This window comes from Microcaecilia unicolor, chromosome 1, assembly GCF_901765095.1.
Source record: "Microcaecilia unicolor chromosome 1, aMicUni1.1, whole genome shotgun sequence".
Classification (NCBI taxonomy): Eukaryota; Metazoa; Chordata; class Amphibia; order Gymnophiona; family Siphonopidae; genus Microcaecilia; species Microcaecilia unicolor.
The window spans coordinates 115841093-115861933 of record NC_044031.1 but is presented as its reverse complement, the minus strand read 5'-3'; the positions used below and the strand labels follow the sequence as shown (position 1 = coordinate 115861933).

Sequence of the window (20841 nt, the reverse complement as noted above, 5' to 3'; positions counted from 1 at the left end):
TCTGTTAATTAGTGTTATGCACAGTATCCCCTTGATTCTATAAAAATCACCAAAAATTGCGTGTGAAAATTTGGGCATGTGCATGAGCTAATTGGAGCCAATAATTGGCCTTTTAACAAGCAATTATTGGCACTAATTAGATTTGTCATTTATGTGTGCAAATTTATACACAATCTGAAAAAGGGGATGTGCAGGTAGAATAATGGGGATATGTGACTAATGTAGGTGCATACATTTGTGCCATGTATCAGCTGGTGCAAATGATCATGTCTAAAGTTAGGCATGATTCCCAGGCATAAGTGCTATTCTGTGCCTAACTTTAACTGCAGCTTATAGAATAGCGCTTTTTTGTGATGATTGTTTTGGTGCCATATATAGAATCTGGCCCTATATGTGTAGATTTGCAAAACTGTAGGCATACAAGAGTAAGTGGAGGATAGCCTGATGGCTAGAGCAGCAAGCTGTGGACCAGAGAAGGTAATTTCAAATCCCATTGTGGCTTCTTGCGATTATGGGTAATTCACTTAACCATCTGTTGCCTGAGATACAAAATTAGATTGTAAGCCCTCTAAGGATAAAACAATACCTATGTGACAAAAGGTACTGACACTTGCAAATGTAGATTGTGGAATACCAATTTACACATGTAACTGTCAACACTTACATCTGCAAATTGCTATTTTTTCAACATGCACTGAAGCTCCTACTACATGTGCATTCCTGAATGCATATTAGATAAGATTTTATGCTGGCAGATCCTTTTCTAAAATAATACTGAAACTGTATACATCCTGACCTGAGGACAAAAAAAAGGGAGAGTTCACTGCAGAATGCAAGACAAGAAAGAGGAGTTGTGATGTCCAATAGGAGGGGTGATTCACGACTCACGAGTCCACCAGATACAGAGATATGAAAATGTATTCCAGTTCCAAATAAGAGAATGGCATTTACAGAGACCAGACATGGACCATGTTTTGGCAAGATATGCCTATGTCAGAGGTCCTCAAATTGTATAATATAAATAAAAACAAACCATCATAGATACATATGTAAAATTAAATGACCATAAAAGCTTAAAATGAAGATATGATTGAACAATTGTATATTGAATTAAATATAAATATGGCTTATGAATAAAATAACTTCAAAAACTTGTGTCTACATATAAAATCATAAGAAAATATGTACAAAAATCAGAACCTTACACATGCAATCCTTCACCAATTTTACAACAAAATCTATGGGGCTCTTTTACAAAGAAACATAAGCGCCTACATGAATCCAGCACATGCCAAATCGGCATTACTGCTCTGCTACTGAGTGCCCCGGGTGGTAATTCTGAATTTGGTGTGCATCAAAAACAAACGGTAGAAAATATTTTTAATTTTCTACCTTGTGGTGCTTAACTGGCGATAAACAGCAATGGGCATGCGCTGCATGCCTACCACCTGGGTAGCACGTGAGACCTAAGGTCTCAGGTCAAAAATGGACATGAGCTACTTTTATTTTGACACAAGTCCATTTTCTGGCCCCTTAAAAAAGGTCCTTTTTCCAGGACGTGATAAAAACTAACCCGGTGCATGCCCAGAAGATGTGCTTGCAGTCTTGCAGGCCTCTTTTTGCTATGGCTTAGTAAAAGGGACCCTATGTTTGGCAGATTTTCTTAAAATACCATGGGAATTCCCTATATCCTAACCTGGACATGTGAATTCCCCTCTCTATATACTATATAAAAGATGCCTTTTAATTTTCATAAACTTACGAGAACACGTGTAAAGATGGAATTTAGGAAGGATGAAAAAATCAGATTTGAGACATCTAGGTCAAGGTGTCTCAAGTTCTGCTAGCATTTTATTAATGGAATCTGATCATGTAGAGCGTTTTCTAAAATACATTGAAAAATGGATGTTTATAGCTGAAAACTTGTGGTCAAAATGCCCATTTTATATCCATAAAAGTCCAAAATATCAATGGAGTCAACATGAACATATATATGTTTATATTTTGAAATAGCAGCATATTTGGCTAGATTCTGTAAATGGCACTCAAAAATTGGTGCTGAAAAATGTTTGTGCTCAACGATGAGCGCCCATTATTGAAGAGCATTGTGTGAAAATTTGGGCACCCGGAATTGCGCCATCAGCAATCAGATGTCCAATTTGGGTGCACTTGCCCAGTATTCTATATCACTGCACACAAATTTTAGGAACACCCCTGACCTGCCCATACACCTCTCATAGATTGGATCCCTTTTCAGTTGCAAGCTATGGGATTTGGGCACAAGTTGTTATAGAATAGCATGTAGTAAGATGTGCACGCAAATCTAAATTGGTACCAATTAGTGCCAATTAGCTCTCAATTATTGAGATTAATTGGCTCATTAGCCAAGTTAGTTGAGCGCACATCTAGGATCAGTGCCCAAAATTGGGTGCCATATATAAACTCTGTGGGGTTATGTGTATGGGCCTTTTTAGAAACATGTTCCTGTATTTCCCAAAGCTGTCAAACAACCAATTAACCCTTGCCAGTGTCACGTTCAGTGGGACATAACTGCAGGATCAAGGGGGCAACCTGCCTTATCCTTTAGTGGAGTACTGCTCAACATGAGGCTATGGTGTGGCAGAGTAGCCTAATGGTTACTAAAGTGGGTTGAGAACCTGGAGAACTGGGTTCAATTCCCACTGCAGCTGCTTGTGACCTTGAGAAGTCACTTAACCCTCCATTGCCCCAGGTACAAATATAGATTGTAAGCCCAGCAGTGACAGAGAAAATACCTACACAGAGTATATAAACTTCCTTGGTTGTACCATAGAAAAGCATTATATCAAGTCCATGACTCTTGTCTGAAACCTAATTTTTCCTAGACAGTAGCTTTAAATCTTGACATCGATCTCTTTGGACATAGATGTGCATTCCACTTCTGAAATGGGGAATACACATTGATTTTACAGGCCCATCCTAGTCCTACTTCCTTTCCATGTACATTGTTTAGACATGTATAATCCCAGCTTTGTAAAACTGGGATGTAGATATACATACAAAATATGTTTAAATGCCAGTTTATGCATGTCTAAAATAAGAACCATAGTCATTATGCATTAGCTGTAGTTCTAGTATGTATGTATTATTTTTTTTGAGAAAATAAAATATTGAAAATTGGGGAGGGGGGGGGAGCACCAATTTTTCTGGAAACAAACCAAACATTTCATGCCTGTACACATCCCTAATGATCAGTATCACTAAATTCACTGTTATTTGGCCTCCTATGCAGCCTGTGCTCCAGTTTTGAATAGCTTTTTGTCACAGCTTCCTTTCCACTCTTAAAATATGTGAATGTATCTCTATGTCCTCAGTTTAGACAGAAAGATATTTAAATATACTGTAAGATTGTTTTGTTTTAGGATCTAGTACAGGTTTGTTGACTTATGTTTCATATGTCTTGTAATCGCAGCACTGGAACTACAGTGCAGCTTTGAAAATGGACTATGTAACTGGAAACAAGATGTTGAAGACGATTTTGACTGGACAGTAATCCAGGGGCCTACTTCAACACTTAACACAGGACCAATGAAGGATCACACTCTGGGCACTGTGATGGGCCACTACCTCTACATAGAGTCTTCAGAACCACAAGTGTTCCAAAACCAAGCTGTTTTGATCAGTCCTATACTGGCTGCAACTACTATGTATGGCAATAACTGTATTTTCCGGCTACACTACCACATGTTCGGAAAACACATTTATTCTCTGGCAATCTACAAACGAACTTTAAGCAATACAAAAGGAGATCTATTGTGGCAAACATTTGGAAATAAAGGGAACAGATGGATACGAAAAACACTCTATATTTTCAGTTCTTACCCTTTTCAGGTAAGATTGTTTGATTTCTAACAGCACCAGTCTTGGTTCTGACAATATTACTGTATTTTGTTTCTCTAGGTCTGTTAGGTGTTTGCAGTGCTGTACGGATACATAAAGTAGCAACAGTCTCTTTTCCGTCGGAGCTTATAATCTGGCTGAGAGAAACAAACAAAGAGGACTAGACTCAGTAAATGACGTCTAAATTTAGGTGCAAAAAATGAGCGCTATTCTATAAATGGTGCACTGAGTTGGGCACCATTTATAGAAAAGCATGTGGTGCCAGGATCTGTGCCCAAATTTGGTCAAAAGGATTTACACCAACTGAAACCTGGTGTAAATCCTTACACATAAATTAGGTGCAGATCCCCCAAATTCTATAACAGAACGCACATCTTTAGTGAATACGCCTGACCCCCCCACGTCTCACCCATAGCCACACTCCCTTTTCAGTTGCATGCTAAAAGATTTATGTGCACATCTTTATAGAATAGTACGTAGCAATATCTGCACGTAAATCTAAACTGTTGCCAATTAGTGCCAATAATAGATTGTTACCACTCAATTTTTGGCACTAATTATTCAATTAAGTTGCACGCACATTGGGTGCAATCCCACATTTGCACATGCAACTTTAAGTGCCATATATAGAATCCAGAGATAATATCTAGTGATTACTTAATATTATGATAAACATGTCTAATACGAGAAGGTCAGGAGTGTTTGTTTTAAAAGCAATTTCAAAGAGGTAGGTCTTTAACCAAGACCTGAACATGGCCAGAGATGAAGCAATGCGAAGGCAGAAGAGACAGTCAAAGTACACACAACAATAAGAACACAAAAAAACAACAAAGGCCTTTCAAGGATGGGATAGTCGAGAGTCCTTCATTAGACCTAATACGGGCCGGCGTCAACCCCTGGATTTTATATAGCACGCCTAGACAGCTGTGCTGAAATCCAAGCACATTCTATAATAATTTAATTAGCTTAACAAGCTAATTAGTGTTGCTAATGAGCACTAATTGGCAAGAATTAGAATTTACGCACACAACTCGCTAAGTGTATTCTGTAACACAGTAACCTAATTTCTAACATGCACAGGCAAAAAGGGTCATAGTTATGGGCAGGGAAATTGGTGTTTTTGGGTATTCTGAAATTTGTGTACGTAATTCTAGAATATGGCCCAGTGCGCATAAATCTATGCGCTTGGATTTACGCCATGTTTTCGTTGGTATAAATGAAGGTGCATAGTTTTAGGCGCTGAGATATCAATTAAGCATACTCTATAAACCACGCCTAAATCGAGGCACTGTGAAACTCTTGAAAAACCGCTGAGCTGCAACACCATCTGACCAGCAAAATGTCAGTGATGTGAATTCAACAGCCTGGACATTGCCTTTATTCTTTTGTTAAACTTTTTTGCCATAATATAAGAGATTTCACAACAACCTAGACATTGCCTTTACTCTTTTTTTTAAAGCTTTTTCGCTATAACATAAGAGATCAACTTGACCCCTGAGCAGTGGTGTGCTGGAGCAGGCTCTCACAGGCTCGCAAGAGCCGGCTGTTAAGTTTTTAAGAATTTTGGGAGCCGGTTGTTAAAGTAGGGCCCTCCATGGCTACTTTAACAACTAGCTCCCAAAATGTGGGCTTGGGCCCCCTTCTGAATTCTCTTTTACTTTGCTGGTGGGGATGCTGAACCCTGCCAGCCAAGTAAATAGACTGCTGCTGCTCCCCGCTCCTTGTTTCCAGCTCTGAGCAGCAGACTGGGAACTTCTCCAGCATGTGGGAGAAGTTTCAGCATGCTGCTCAGAGCAAGACGTTGGGAGTGGTGGCACTCCATTTATTGGCTGCCAGCAAAGGTATGCCTAGCATGCCCACACGAAGGGAGGGAGGAGAGAGAGGCAAGTGTTGCTCCCCCCCCCCCCCCCACCCCGGCAACCCCTAGCCCTTCCAATTGCAGAGCTGGCTACGTCCAGAGAAAGAGCCTGTTGTTAAAAATTTACCAGCACACACCCCGGCCCCTGAGGCAGGCCTTTGTGCCAAAACATGGCCATGTCAGGTTGCTTTTATGCTGTTTACATTAAAGTCTTTTTGATATCCTCCTTGAATCTACCTCACTTCTTTGTTGCTCATGTTCACGTGAGGTTTTTTCCTCCTTTTTTTGCTTGGAGATACATGTGTAACTTTAGCATTCTATAAGTTATTTATGTAAGTGTGAGCCCCACCCATACTGTAGCCTGACCACCCTCCTTCAGATTGCAAAGATTGCAAAATACTGCTGCATGATTAATTTGTGGAGCGTCACGATATGATCGAGTTAACCCTTTGTTGCAATTTTTACATTGGTTACCAGTTAGAGCTAGGGTGTGCCAGCCGTGGCACTGATAATTCCTTCCCCATAACACAAGTTCGGAGAAACCACTCTTTCCACTTCAAACAATGCCAAGTTTATTATACTTTATCCAAAATAAAACACAGACTTAACTTAAGCATTGGAGTTAGTCCAGCAGTATCCAGGATAATACATTCACTAATATAGCAGGTAGCCTTCTTTTCTTTATGGATATGATATTCACCCACTTTTGGAACAGCTTTTTAAGGTCATGTTTCCCTTCTCTCAAGGGCTGCCATGCCTCATGTCAATTTCTGCTCCTGTGGGGCCTTTACAGAAGCATAGACTACTACTACTACTTATCATTTCTATAGTGTTACTAGACGTACGCAGCACTGTACACTTGAACATGAAGAGACAGTCCCTGCTCGACAGAGCTTACAATCTAATTAGGACAGACAAACAGGACAAACAAGAGATAAGGGAATATTAAAGTGAGGATGATAAAATAAGGATTCTGAACAAGTGAATAAGGCTTAGGAGTTAAAAGCAGCATCAAAAAGGTGGGCTTTTAGCTTAGATTTGAAGACGGCCAGAGATGGAGCTTGACGTACCGGCTCAGAAAGTCTATTCCAGGCGTATGGTGCAGCAAGATAAAAGGAATGGAGTCTGGAGTTAGCAGTGGAGAAGGGTGCAGATAAGAGAGATTTACACAGTGAACGGAGCTCCCGGGGAGGAATGTAGGGAGAGATGAGAGTGGAGAGGTACTGAGGAGCTGCAGAATGAATGCACTTAGAATGAATGGAAATGGATAGGAAGCCAGTGAAGTGACTTGAGGAGACGGCTAATATGAGCATAACGACACTGACGGAATATTAGTTGTGCAGCAGAATTTTGAACAGGTTGAAGAGGAGAGAGATGGCTAAGTGGGAAACCTGTGAGAAGCAAGTTGCAATAGTCTAAGCGAGAGGTGATAAGAGTGTGGATGAGGGTTCTGGTAGTGTGCTCTGAAAGGAAAGGGCGAATTTTGGTGATATTATAGAGAAAGAAACGGCAGGTTTTAGCAGTCTGTTGAATATGTGCAGAGAAGGAGAGGGAGGAGTCGAAGATGACCCCAAGGCTACGAGCTGATGAGACAGGAAGGATGAGAGTGTTATCTACAGAAATAGAGAATGGGGGAGGAGGAGAGGTTGGTTTAGGGGGAAAGATGAGAAGCTCAGTCTTGGTCATGTTTAGTTTCGGATGGTGCTGAGACATCCAGGCAGCAATGTCAGATAAGCAGGCTGATACTTTGGCCTGGATTTCAGCTGAGATTTCTGGTGTGGAGAGGTAGATCTGGGAGTCATCAGCTTAAAGATGATACTGAAAACCATGGGATAAGATCAGAGTACCAAGGGAAGAAGTATAGATGGAGAAAAGAAGAGGTCCCAGGACAGATCCCTGAGGTACACCAACTGACAGTGGGATAGAAGTAGAGGAGGATCCACTAGAGTATACACTAAAGGTACGCTGGGAGAGATAAGAAGAAAACCAGGAAAGAACAGAGCCCAAAAATACAAGTGAGGACAACGTATCAAGGAGTAGGCTGTGATCAACAGTGTCAAAAGCAGCAGATAGATCGAGAAGGATGAGGACAGAATAGAAACCTTTGGATCTGGCCAGGAACAGATCATTGGAGACTTTAGCAAGCACTGTTTCAGTTGAATGAAGGGGGCGAAAGCCAGATTGAAGTGGATCAAGAATAGCTTGAGATGAAAGAAAGTCAAGGCAACGACGGTGAATAGCACATTCAAGTATCTTGGATAGGAAAGGGAGGAGGGAGATGGGGCGATAGTTGGAAGGACAGGTAGGGTCTCATGAAGGTTTTTTAAGGAGTGGTGTGACTATAGAGGAAGGCTCCTTTACTCTCTCTGGGAATCCTCCTCATTGCCTTAGGCAGAAAACAAATACAGGCTTCCTCTTGCCTTGGTATTTCAAACCACAGTCCAAGATTAACTTTAAGCACTACTCCTGCTCTCAGTGTATCTTGCCCAACAAACAAATATCCCAACACATTTCTGGTCCAGTTGGTACTTTGGGGTCTTCACTGCCAGGGATAGATAGCCCATTTGCACTCTCTCTTCTTAACTTTGAGCACTGGCTAGTTCTTAGGGAGTTCCCTCCTCCCTTCTCTCTCTCTCTCTGTCTTTCTCTTTTTTCTGAAGAAACCCTTTTTCTAGGGCTAAGGACAGCTAGGTGCTTTCCGAACCCCACCCTTTTGTGTCAGGGAGATGACATCATCAGTCCTTTTCAATAGGGAATATGGCTAGACTACAACTCCCAGAAGAACTAGCGCCATTCCCCAGGCTCTAGCTACTCACCCCTCCCCCATTTAATCCCAGACATACAGCTTTCTCCTATAACATAAGCACTCCCTTGCTGCTGCCCAAGGCTGAAATCCTTGTACCTGGGCTGTGGTCAGGCTAACCCCAATCTCCGTTCACCACTTGACCACTCCTGTGACCCCATAGGTGTCACAGGTGGTTTTTAAAATCTGTGTGTTTGTTTATTAGATACTTTATGGTATGGCTCCCAGTTATTTGCTACCCCTAGTGGAACTGCCACTGTGGAATACTACTAAAAGGGTGATGGGCTATCTTGTTCTCCACTTCCCAGTTGCAAAGGGGTGTAACTAAGTAGTGGAATGCTTTGCACAAAGATATTCATTTTGAATCCTCATATGAGAAGTTTCACAAAAAATTGAAAACTTTTCTATATACAAATTTTTTTTGATAGATATGACATGACAGTGGGCCAATTACTGCTTTTAGCAGTGTAATCCACATAGAACTGAATTTGAAATTTGGATTCTTGTGGGATATAAATCTAATAAAATAAAAAATAAATAATTTTATTTATATAGAGCCATTCTTGAGTGAATTATCTCTCAGTTACTACTTTGCTGACTATTATAAGGCTGGTCTTATAGGTCACAAACTAATCAGTGGATATATATGCAAATATTACCCAAAAGTGAACAGCTTGCTGAATTTGTTGTAAGTCATATTGAGGCCCATAAGGTTGCATTTCCTGCTCCAAAGAGACCACTAGACTACCAGAGTCAGGGCCGTCGAGATACTGGGCCGGGCCCGGGCCCCCCCCCCCCCCCCCCGCTGCCCCCCCCACCGAGGTCGTCGTCGTCGCAGCCCACTCTCCACCTGCCCCCCTCCATCCACCACTGGGCCGGGCCCCCCTGAATTCAAATCATAGCGCCTCACCTCGACCTCGCTTCGTGTGAAAGAAGCATAGCAGCAGCAGATCACCTCCCTTCGGGCCTTCCCTCCCTGTGTCCTGCCCTCGTCTGCCCAAAGGGAGGTGATCTGCAGACTGCCGCTGCTGCGCTTCTTTCACACGGAGTGAGGTCGAGGTGAGGCGCTATGATTTGAATTCAGGGGGGGCCTGGCCCGGTGGTGGACGGAGGGGAGTGGGTGGAGGGGACTGCGGCGCCGGGTCCCCCTTGGAGGCCCAAGCCTGGGGAATATTGTCCCCCCTGCCCCCCCTCTCGGTGGCCCTGACCAGAGTACATTAAGATACATTCAGAGAGGGCACCCTGACTCAGGGCAAGAGGGGAGGGGAAGTGGATGGATGGATGGAGCTGTGTGTGTGTGGGTGGGTGGAAGCAGGGGGCTGTCAAAAAAGTGGATGGAGTATGGATGCAGGGAAGGGGGCTGGAAAAAAGACTGGTAGGGGGATGTACATGGGTGGAAGGGGAAAAAGGGATGGAAGGAGATGAAGAGGAAACGAGGGGGGTACATGCTGCTCATTGATATTTACTTGTTTGGAATTGTACATTTTTTCTAATTTTGTATTTTGTAGAGTATGGCAGAAAATGCATTTTTGTTACTTTTACCGGTATTTTCACTGCTTATAGAATCTGGCTTTCTTGTGGGGTCAGAAGGTGACTGTGGCATGGCATGACACAGCATGGTGGTGTTCGGGCTGAGAGCAGGGCTGGGAGTGGGGTGGCATTTTATTTTTTTGTGTACTCTTTTTGTCTCTGCAACTATGGTAACCCCAGTCGAGAGAGACTGGGGTGGGGGTGGAGGTTGAAAGAGAGAGATGGCATAGTACAAGGGGAGATAGAGAGAGAGAGAGAGAGAGAGAGAGAGAGACAGGTGGATATATGATATTATTGAAGACACTAGATAGTAACATTGCAGTCCTGCATGAGAAGATATTTGTTGGCTCTCATTCAGTCACTCTGAGGATAACTGCAGTAAATTTTCACTTTTCATTCAACAGGCACAATACACATACTAGATACTATTTTTGATACTTTACCCTATTTGTATGACTGGTTGAAAAGGCAGAATATAAACTAAATCTAGAAATAGAAACATGAGTTTCTGGGTCCTCACATTGTCTGCACAATTGGAACACTGAGGAGTTCCTGGAGTAACTTTGTAAAGGCCTGAAGACCCATTAGCTTTCTCAAGGCAGGATTACTAGAGTTACACACAGACTGCTTGAGCCTGTATTTACATAAGACACTCTATGACTTTAAATGCAGAACACAGCTCTTTCTTATCTGAAGCATGTGGGACAGCCATACCTTCCAACACCCCTTCCAGCTGGCTCTCCAAAACCTTCACTGTATTAGTCAAATGATGAACCAATGAAAGCTGGGTGTCATGTCAGCCAAAGCATCAGTCTTTATGTATTTTCAGCACTTGGTATACTGCAAGAGGTCCCCCGCCAGCAAAGGTACGCGACGGCAGCGGGGGAAGGTTGGCGGTGGGAAGGGGGGGCTCGAGAGGGTCATGGCAGGGGGGTCCAGGGCCAAATCTACGGGGGCCCAGGCCCCTGTGGCCCCATAGTAGCTACACCCCTGATGTAAGGAACTTGTAGGAGATGAGGTCGAGTGAATGACCTTTGGTATGAGATGGGACTAAGCTCGGGCAATTAAGATCCCAGAGTCGAAGAAAATCCAAGAATTGACTTTCTTGCAATGAGTTTGGGTCATCAAGATGGAGATTGAGATCACCCAGAAGTAAAATATTTGAATGAGATATGCAGGAGTTTGAGATAAAATCCATGAGGTCAGTTTGGCAAGTGCTCCAGTAATTTGGTGGTCTATAAAACAGGATACAAACTAAATGATTTTGGAGTGTTCAGTGGTGTATTTTGATTGCAGCGATTTCAAGGAAAGGGGAGATAAAATCAGTGCAGGTGTCAACTTTGAGATGGGAACGATATATTAATGCTATACCGCCACCTCTTTTACCTTTTCTGTCCCAGTGTACTATCTTGTATCCTGATGGACAAAGGTCCAAGACTACAGGGCTAATAACACCTTGGGGGCTAATATCATATTGAATAGTGCAATCCGTCCCCATAGTGACAGAGGTAGGGTCTGCTAAAGAGCCAATTTACGCCTAGTCATCTCAAGAAGTGGATTAATATTAACTGCATACAAAGAGGTAAGATCTATTGGAATTATTATCCCCAGGTATTTCAGATCCGTGTCCTCCCATCTAAGTGGAAACTTCCCCTTCCAGGATTGTCTCAACCCTTCATCTAGCACCAACGCACAGGATTTATGTAAGTTAAGAGAGAACCCCGACAGGTCAACATACTGCCGCAGGAGTTCCAGTGCGCATGGTAGGGAGATCCGGGGGTCAGACATCATCCGCATATGCTAATGTCTAAACTTCCTGCGTTCCTAAACACACACCCTGTATCTCAATGCTGTTATTCAACAAACGAATTAAAGGCTCTAGGGAGATGTCAAATAAAAGGGGAGACAAGGGACAACCCTGCCTTGTTCCACGTTGTACCTCAAAGCTCGCCGACCTACCTCCATTAGCCACTATTTGTGCCTCTAGGCCTTCATAGAGTGCTTTCAGTACCTGTAAAAACCATTCAGGTAGGCCTACCCATCCGAGCACCTGGAACAAATATCCCCACCCTACATGATCAAATGCTTTAGCAGCGTCTAGACTAACCAGCATAGCGGGGGTGTTACTATGCCTGCAATGTGCCATGGATAAAAGAATTCTTTGGACATGCAATACCGAGTGGCGCTTAGGTATAAATCCTACTTGGGCAGGGCTGATCAAGTCTGGGAGGTGAGTCACTAACCTACATGCCAGGACCTTTGCTAATAATGTAATATCTACATTTATCAAACAAATAGGGCGGTACAATTCAGGAGCTTCGGGAGGTTTACCCGGCTTAAGAAGGAGAGAGATTAACGCTGTGTTCTCATATTTGGGAAATGCCCCCCCTTGGATAACAGACTGATGATAATCAAATAAAGGTCCCACCAAAGAGAGTTGTAGGATTTTATAGAATTCCCCAGAGAACCCATCCTCCCCGGGCGCTGAAAAGGGTTTCAGCCCCTTGATTGCACACTGGAGTTCTTTAGGTTGCAAGGGAGTCTCCAGTAGCTCCACCGCCAGGTTGGGCATCTCTGCCCTAGCCAGAAATTCACACTTTACCCCTCTCTGGCGAAGCTTATCTCCTATAAAGCTGCTGAAAATGATCCCACAAAAGCTGCATCACCAAGTTGTGGCAATTCACCATTGTTCCCATGTCATCTCTGAAGGCTGAAAAAGTATGGTTTTCCCCCCACGATTTAACCACCCGCGCAAGGCCCCCGGATCTGTTACCAAACCTATGGAAGCGATATTTTTGTTATAATGTAAGGCGCTGTGTCTGCTCCTGTAACCAGGAGTTGAGTGTCACCTGCAGGGCCACATAGTTGTCTCTATTAACTTGCGATGGGGAGTTTAGGTACACACGTTTGGCCTTGCACAGCTGTCTGTCTAAATTGAGAATGCTAGTGGCTACCTTCCTGCGGCCTCGCTGCTACATAGGCGATAATCTCCCCGCATAGCACTGCCTCTGCCGCGCACCATAATAGCTGTGGTTTTGATCTATGTTGTATATTATGAGCGAGATAGCTCTCCCATCGTGACTGTAAGTAGTCCTGAAAGTCCCTGTCCTTGGTCAAGTAGCTCAGAAATCTCCAACTCGGGGCAGATTGAAAATGCACTGGAGCCTCCAGGTCAAACCAGACAGGAGCGTGATCAGAAATCACCTCTTGCTCCATTTGAGTCTCAGTGACCCACGGGAAGAGGGGAGTAGATACTAAAATGTAATCCAGTCTCACCCACGTCCCATGGGCTCGTGATCTATGAGAGAAATCCCTTTCCCCAGAGTGCAATAATCTCCACACGTCTACCACCGAAAGGGAGGTGGAGAAGGATTGTAACATGCCCTTATCAACCTTGCCCGAAGTCCCACCACCCCTAGTCTTCATGCAATCAACCTCAGGGTCCATTAAAGTATTCATGTCCCCCGCAACAATTAGCAGTTTGCCCTGATAAGGAATGAGTTTTCTCAGCAGCTCCGGGAAGAACCTTGGGTCATAAGGGGTAGGAGCATACACAGATAGTAAATAGAGCTCTCTGCCTTGCAGCCACAATTTTGTCAGGAGATACCTCCCCTGAGGATCCTGCAAGAGGACCTCAGAGGTATGGACTAGGTTTTTGTGAAATAAAATCGCCACTCCCCCCTTCCTTGCTCCAGAGGAGGCATAACAACCTGACCCACCCAGGCCTGCTTTAACTTACTGTGTTCAGAGTCTGAGAGTCGGGTCTCCTGTAGGCATGCAATATCCGCCTTAAGGCATTTTAAATGGGATAGTATGTTCTTCAGCTTTATTGGCGAGGTGATCCCCCCCCCCCACACACATTCCATGTTATTACTCTACATTGGGGCATCCCTGAAGGAAGAGTACTGCACACCCCTGATACAAATTCTCATCAAATCCTGAGGCCCCAGCCAGCCCTCTAGATCCCATAACCGTTCCGTATTTAGACAATTTATAAGCCCAAAACACAACAATGACCTGGGTCAGGGAAGGAGAGACGTCCTGAAGACTCGCGTCGATCAGCTGTTGTTCTTCTTGCCCATGCAGTGCCCTCACACAGAGGTGAGAGGTGCTGCGCGGGCCCGGTAAGGCGGAGGGGGGGCCCGGTGGAGGGGAGAGCGGCAGCGATGACCTCAGGGGGTGGGGCACGGGGGCGGAGGATGGCGGGAGGTGGAGCAGTGGTGGGAGAAGGAGAAAGAGAGAGACAGGAAGGGAGGGGGGCCCGGCGCTGCAAAAGTTTTTATTTTTATTTTGAGTTTTTATTTAATACAGGGAGAAGCTGGGAGCAGCGGCGACCTTGGGCGGGGGGGGGGGGGGGGGGGGGCAAGGCCTTTGCCCCCTCCCGATCCTTTTTTGATGTTTGTTAAGATTTTATATTTTATGCAGGGGAAAGCGGGGAGCCACGTGTTTGTGTTGGGATTTTTTGTTTGTTTTGACGTTTGTGGCATGTGCAGAGCAGCCAGCATAACGCTTGGCTGCTCTGCACATGCTTTAGGGGCCGATTACCAATGGGGATTACACCAATTTAACGAATCTTTAATTTATTGTACTTTACAATACCATACCGAACATTAAAGGCTTGTTTTTTTGGTGCATTCTTCGTTTTTTAAAATTCGTTAAGGACTTTTACATTTTTTTACATTTGGTTGATGCATCTGGGCCTTAATTAGCTAACAGCATACTAGTCTGCTTTATTCTCAATCTAATTTTTCAAATGGAATTTTCCATACTTGTTTCATACATCCCCAAGTCGCAGCACAGATTAACCCAGACAATACTGTTAAGACATCACTCATCAGAGCCAATCAGACTCCTGTTCCAGTGAGACCTATTGCTTTTTCAACTAATTAACTTTAAAAGCAAAAAGATCCAGTCCTAAAGCATTTTGATAGCCAATAGTGAATTCCGGATTAGCGCCAGGAAAGTCATTTGGAGGGTTTAGCAAGAAATCTTTAGCAAACAGGCCAGAAACATGTTCAGTTACATACTGTCCTGCTCTCACATGTATCTTTAATGTCTAGGTTGAAAAAGAAGCAAATGCCTAGAGCCATAAGGGACAGAGTGGAATGAAACTTGCCTAATAAAAAGATAAAGTCAATATCAGAATTCAAATCAGCAGGGGAATAGAGTGCTGAAACGGAAAATCCATTTCTACTCACATTGAAGCAATATAAATTCATATTCTCCTCCCCTCTGGTTAGGCTGAACTAAGTCAATAATGGAACATTGCAAATCCTCTAAGGTATGATGATACTATATTCCATGTAGAACCATTGTGGTTTCCATTTTATGATGCCCAATACTTTTCTTATGTATGATCATTCTAATTTTAAATGGTCATTTTTCTTCCAAATGTATTTTGTACCATAGGGACATCCAACCATAAAAAATACCCTCACTGAACTGCAATTGGGAAAAAAATCCTTCAGTGTAACAGAAGTACTTTAGGATTGTCAGTGAAGGATTTTTATTCCATAGCTTGTTACAACTATAATGTGCTTGTAGAAGACACCTCCTGTAAATTCTTCCATGTTGTGGAATCTTATGGCTGATAAAGCCACCATTTCTCTCATCAGAAATTATTGTTTTAGTGTAATGGCCCAATGCTCTAGAACCACATATCCCTAGATATTTGTTTACAAAAATTGCATATGTCATTTAAGAAGGCCCTAAAGACATACTATTTTGGACAAGCATTTTTATACTTTTTTATGGCTACTTCAGATCTGTGGTTACCAGCACTGTCTTATTTTGTGATGGATGTTTTTGTGAACCCATACCCTCTTTTTTTGGTTTTAGGTATATAATTGTATTCTATCAACTTTTTTGAATTTTTATTTCAATGATTAGGTAACCTAGTCTTCCTTTTGTTTTATTTCCCTTTTTTAAAAATCCTCTTCCCTATCACATTTAAATGTAAACCACTTTGATATTGTTTATGATACTGTGGGATATGAAATAAAGCTAAACTTGAACCTTGAAATGTCTCAGGGCCCTGCTTACTAAGGTAAGCTAACATTCTTAGTGCAAGCTAAATGCTAGAGACACACATAGGAATACATGGGTGTCTTTAGCTTTTAGAGTGTGCTAAAAATGCTAGTATACCCTTAGTGCAGCTTAGTAAAAAGGGCCCTTGGTTTAGATATTCCATCACTGACATTTCTGGGGAAGAAAAATCATTAAGGGGCAAAATTTTAAAGCCACTTATCTGTGCAGCGGCAGCCACTAATTGGATCAGTGCCCTGTCTGCCAGTATTCAGATGGACTATCCAGACAGTACCACTGAATATTCTTAGACTGCCTGGATGGTGTCAGGAGAGATTGTGGGCATTTCCCCGGATTCTATATAGCGCGCCTAGAGATCAGTGCCAAAATCCAAGCACATTCTATAACAATGTGCGTAAATTAATTGGCTTAACAAGCCAATCAGCATAACAGCACTTAACAAGCAATAATGAGCACTAATTTGAAATAATTAGAATTTATGCACACAACTCTCTATGCGTACTCTGTAATACAGTGCACCTCTAACGCATGCAGCCAAAAAGGGGCGCTGTTTTGGGTGGAGAAATGGGTGTTTCTTGGGCATGCCAAATTTTACATGCATAGTTATAGAATATGGCCCAATGCATCTAAATCTACGTGCCAGGATTTGCGCCATGTTTTTGTTGGTATAAATGGGCACGCATAGTTTTAGGCCCTGATGGCGAACCTATGACACGCGTGTCAGCACTGACACGCGTGCCATTTTTGCTGACACGTGGCGGATTTCAGCATTTCCTTGATTTGTCCAGGTTTCTTGACAAATCAAGGGAATGCTGAAATCCGCCCCGCACTCCCCGACAGAATCCTCCAATGAGCACGCGACCACCTCACCCTCTTAACTCCTCTGCTCTGATGCACGCGCAATGGCGACGCAGGCAGGCTAGAGGCAGCGTCTGTACTCGTGCGCGTGCAAGCCAGCGCCTGCATGCTCAGCATCAGCTGGTGATAATTCTGCATGCACTGCATGCTTCACGCAGGCGCAGCGGCTTACTTCTACTGTCTGCAGCCTGCCGCCTTCTCTTCAGCCGCTGCCATAATAATCGCGAGTCGACGAGAGCACGAGGCTGCAGCAGGACGGTCTGGTCTCTGTCTTCTGACTCTTCTCTTGTGCCCTGCCTGCCCCTTGCTTAGCCGCTGCCATAACAGTGAGGTAAGATTCTTAAAAATGGGCTCCCATGATAAATTGTTTGGGATAAATATAAGTAATATAACAGCAGGTTATGCCATGATTTAACAGGGCAGGCATTTCTCAGTCTGGGGGGGAGGGGTGCATAGTTCTCTGAAAGAAAGACAATCTACTGAAAAATTCCAGAGAATTATGTGCAGTGTGAGCTGATTTTCATTTTCTAAGTCTCACCCTGCTGCTGCTGCTGTTCTTCTTTCTTTCCTTTCCAGGTTAGTTAAGGAGTGTGGTAGCCATGTTAGTCCACTCTTAAGGTTATCAATAGAAATCAAACAAAATAAAACATGGAAAAGAAAATAAGATGATACCTTTTTTATTGGACATAACAATACATTTCTTGATTAGCTGACGAAGAAGGGCAACCTTTGAAAGCTAATCAAGAAATGTATTAAGTTATGTCCAATAAAAAAGGTATCATCTTATTTTCTTTTCCATGTTTTATTTTGTTTGATTTCTATTGATAACAGGTTAGTTAAAGAATTCCCCCTCCCCCTCACTTATCTTAGTTCACGGCACCCCACACAAGTTAAATAATATCAAGACCAACAAAAGAAACCGACTGACAGATGAACAAAGAAGTCACTAAGCAGGTAAGTTAAATAATTAGTTTTTGGTTTATTAAATACAGTTATATATTACAATTATACATTTTTGTTATTTAAACTATAAATATCGTGAAATTATGGTTTTTTTTCTCAAAGTGACACACCACCCAAGTTATGCTCGGTTTTTTGGTGAATTTTGACACACCAAGCTCAAAAGGTTGCCCATCACTGTTTTAGGCGCTAGGATATCAACTAAGCGTATTCTAAATACAGTGCCTAAATCTAGGCGCCTTGTATAGAATATGCTTAGGTGAAAATGTTTTCCATGCGGATTTTTTAGGCACTATCCCCCAGATTCTATATAATGTGCCTAGAGATCCGTGCCAAAATTTATGTGGATTCTATAACAAGGTGCGTAATTTAACAAGCTTAACAAGCTAATGAGCGCTGATAACAGCACTTAACAAGTAATTCCTTAGTGTCAGCAGTAGATGAATCCAGAGACTTGTGGGTTGTGACCATCTACCAACAGGTGGAGATAGAGAGCACTGAACGCCACTGTCTTATAGGATACATACATAAGAGCATAAGAGTAGCCATACTGGGTCAGATCAAAGGTCCATCTAGCCCAGTATCCTGTTTTCCAAACAGTGGCCAAGCCAGGTCACAAGTACCTGGCAGAAACCCAAATCATGGCAACACTCCATACGACAAATCCCAGGGCAAGCAGTTGCTTCCCATGTCTACCTCAATAGCAAACTATGAGCTTTTCCTCCAGGAAGTTGTCTAAACCTTTTTTAAAGCTAGATACACTAACCGCTGTTACCACGTCCTTCGGCAAAGAGTTCCCAAGCTTAACTATTCGTTGAGTGAAAAAATATTTCCTCCTATTTGTTTTAAAAGTATTTCCATATAACTTCCTCAATTGTCCCCTTGTACTTTTGGAACAAGTAAAATATCAATTTACTTCTACTCGTTCTACACCACTCAGGATTTTGTAGACCTCAATCATACTGTATTTCCCTTTAACCATCTCTTTTCCAAGCTGAAGAGCCCTAACCTCTTTAGCCCTTCCTCATATGAGAGGAGTTCCATCCCCTTTATCATTTTGGTCGCTCTTCTTTGAATCTTTTCTAATTCCACTATATCTTTTTTGAGATACGGTGACCAGAACTGAACACAATACTCAAGGTGCGGACACACCATGGAGCAATACAAAGGCATTATATTGTTTTTGGTCTTATTTACCATCCCTTTCCTAATAATTCCTAGCATCCTGGTTGCTTTTTTGGCTGCCACTGCAGAAGATTACAGCACATTATCTACAATGATACCCAGTTCTTTTTCTTGAGCGCTTACCCCCAAGGTGGACCCTAGCATCAGGTAACTATGATTCGGATTATTCTTGCCAATGTGCATCACTTTGCATTTGTCCACATTAAATTTCATCTGCCATTTGAACACCCAGTCTTCCAATTTCCTAAGGTGTCATGCAATATTTCATAGCCTGCACGTGTTTTAACTACCTTGAATAGTTTTGTATCATCTTCAAATTTGATCACCTCACTCGTTGTTCCGATTTCCATATCATTTTAAATATGTTAAATAGTACCGGTCCCAGTACAGAACCCTGCAGCACTCCACTGTTCACCCTCCTCCAGTGAGAGAAATGACCATTTAACCCTACTCTCTGTTTTCTGTCCAATAACCAATTCCTAAGCCACTCCAGAAGATTGCCTCCTATCCCATGACTCTAATTTTCTCAGGAGTCTCTCGAGGAACTTTATCAAAAGCTTTCTGAAAATCTAGATATGCTGCATCAACTGGCTCACCTTTATCTACATGTTTATTCATGCCTTCAAAGAAATGAAGCAAATTGGTGAGGCAAGACTTCCCTTGACTGAACCCATGCTGACTCTATCCCATTAAACCATGTTGTCTACGTGTTCTATTTTGCCCGGCACCGACATCAAGCTTACCGGTTTATAATTTCCCGGATCATGCCAGAACCCTTTTTAAAAATCGGCATCACATTGGCCACCCTCCAATCTTCAGGTACTACAGACGATTTTAATGACAGGTTACATATTACTAACAGCAGATCAGCAATTTCATTCTTGAGTTCTTTGAGTACCCTTAGATGTATGCCATTCAGTCCAGTTGATTTACTACTCTTTAATTTGTCAGTTTGACTCAGTACATCTTCCAGGTTTACCAAAATTTCTTTCAGTTCCTCTGCATCATCACCCATGAAAACCAATTCCGGTACAGGCAGATCTCTTACATCTTCTTCCGTAAAGACAGAAGCAAAGAATTCATTCAGTTTCTCCACTATGACCTTGTCCTTCCTGAGCACCCCTTTAGCTCCTTCATGATCTAACAGTCCCATGGATTCCCTCACAGGATTTCTGCTTCTGATGTACCTGAAAATGTTGTAACTCTGAGTTTTAGCCTTTGCGGCAATTTTCTCTTCATATTCTCTTTTAGCCTTCTTTATTAATGCTTTGCATCTGACTTGCCAGTGCTTATGTTGCTAGAGGATATCTCTTAATGCTGTGGTACAAAGATCAAGTTTTAAAACTAGGGGGAAAAGAGTATGGAGATTAGTGGATAAAGGTTGCTTTTTTATATTTTTATCCTGCCTATCACTAACCTACAATTCCTCCTTTAAACCCCAATCTTTAAATTCCCAAAGCGCAAGGCAAAATAGTGTTCACTTACCAGAGAAATGTCCTCTTCTCTCAGAATGTCCCAGAAAGAATGGGATGTTCCTTGGTCAGTCAGTATTCTCTGTCTCCAGCAGGCAGATGAATGGTCTCTCACAGCTGATGGTAGCTCCTGTTCTGGGTCTTTCAGTTCAGTAGAGCTTTGGAATGTGCAGCTGAGCAGTGCTGGCTTTAGTGGGTACACCTGGTGATACCAGATCCCTCCTCCACCCTTTTCCCCTCTCCAGCCCTTC

The 20841-nt window shown here is 42.7% G+C and overlaps 1 protein-coding gene across 1 annotated transcript in view; it reads left to right on the top strand.

Annotated features, from left to right (window-relative positions):
- MALRD1 (MAM and LDL receptor class A domain containing 1) overlaps nt 1–20841 on the top strand; it is a 787803-nt gene that overhangs the window by 184170 nt on the left and 582792 nt on the right. Inside the window, 1 exon segment of the mRNA XM_030202038.1 lies at nt 3452–3870. Coding sequence (XP_030057898.1) covers nt 3452–3870 — 419 coding nt within the window.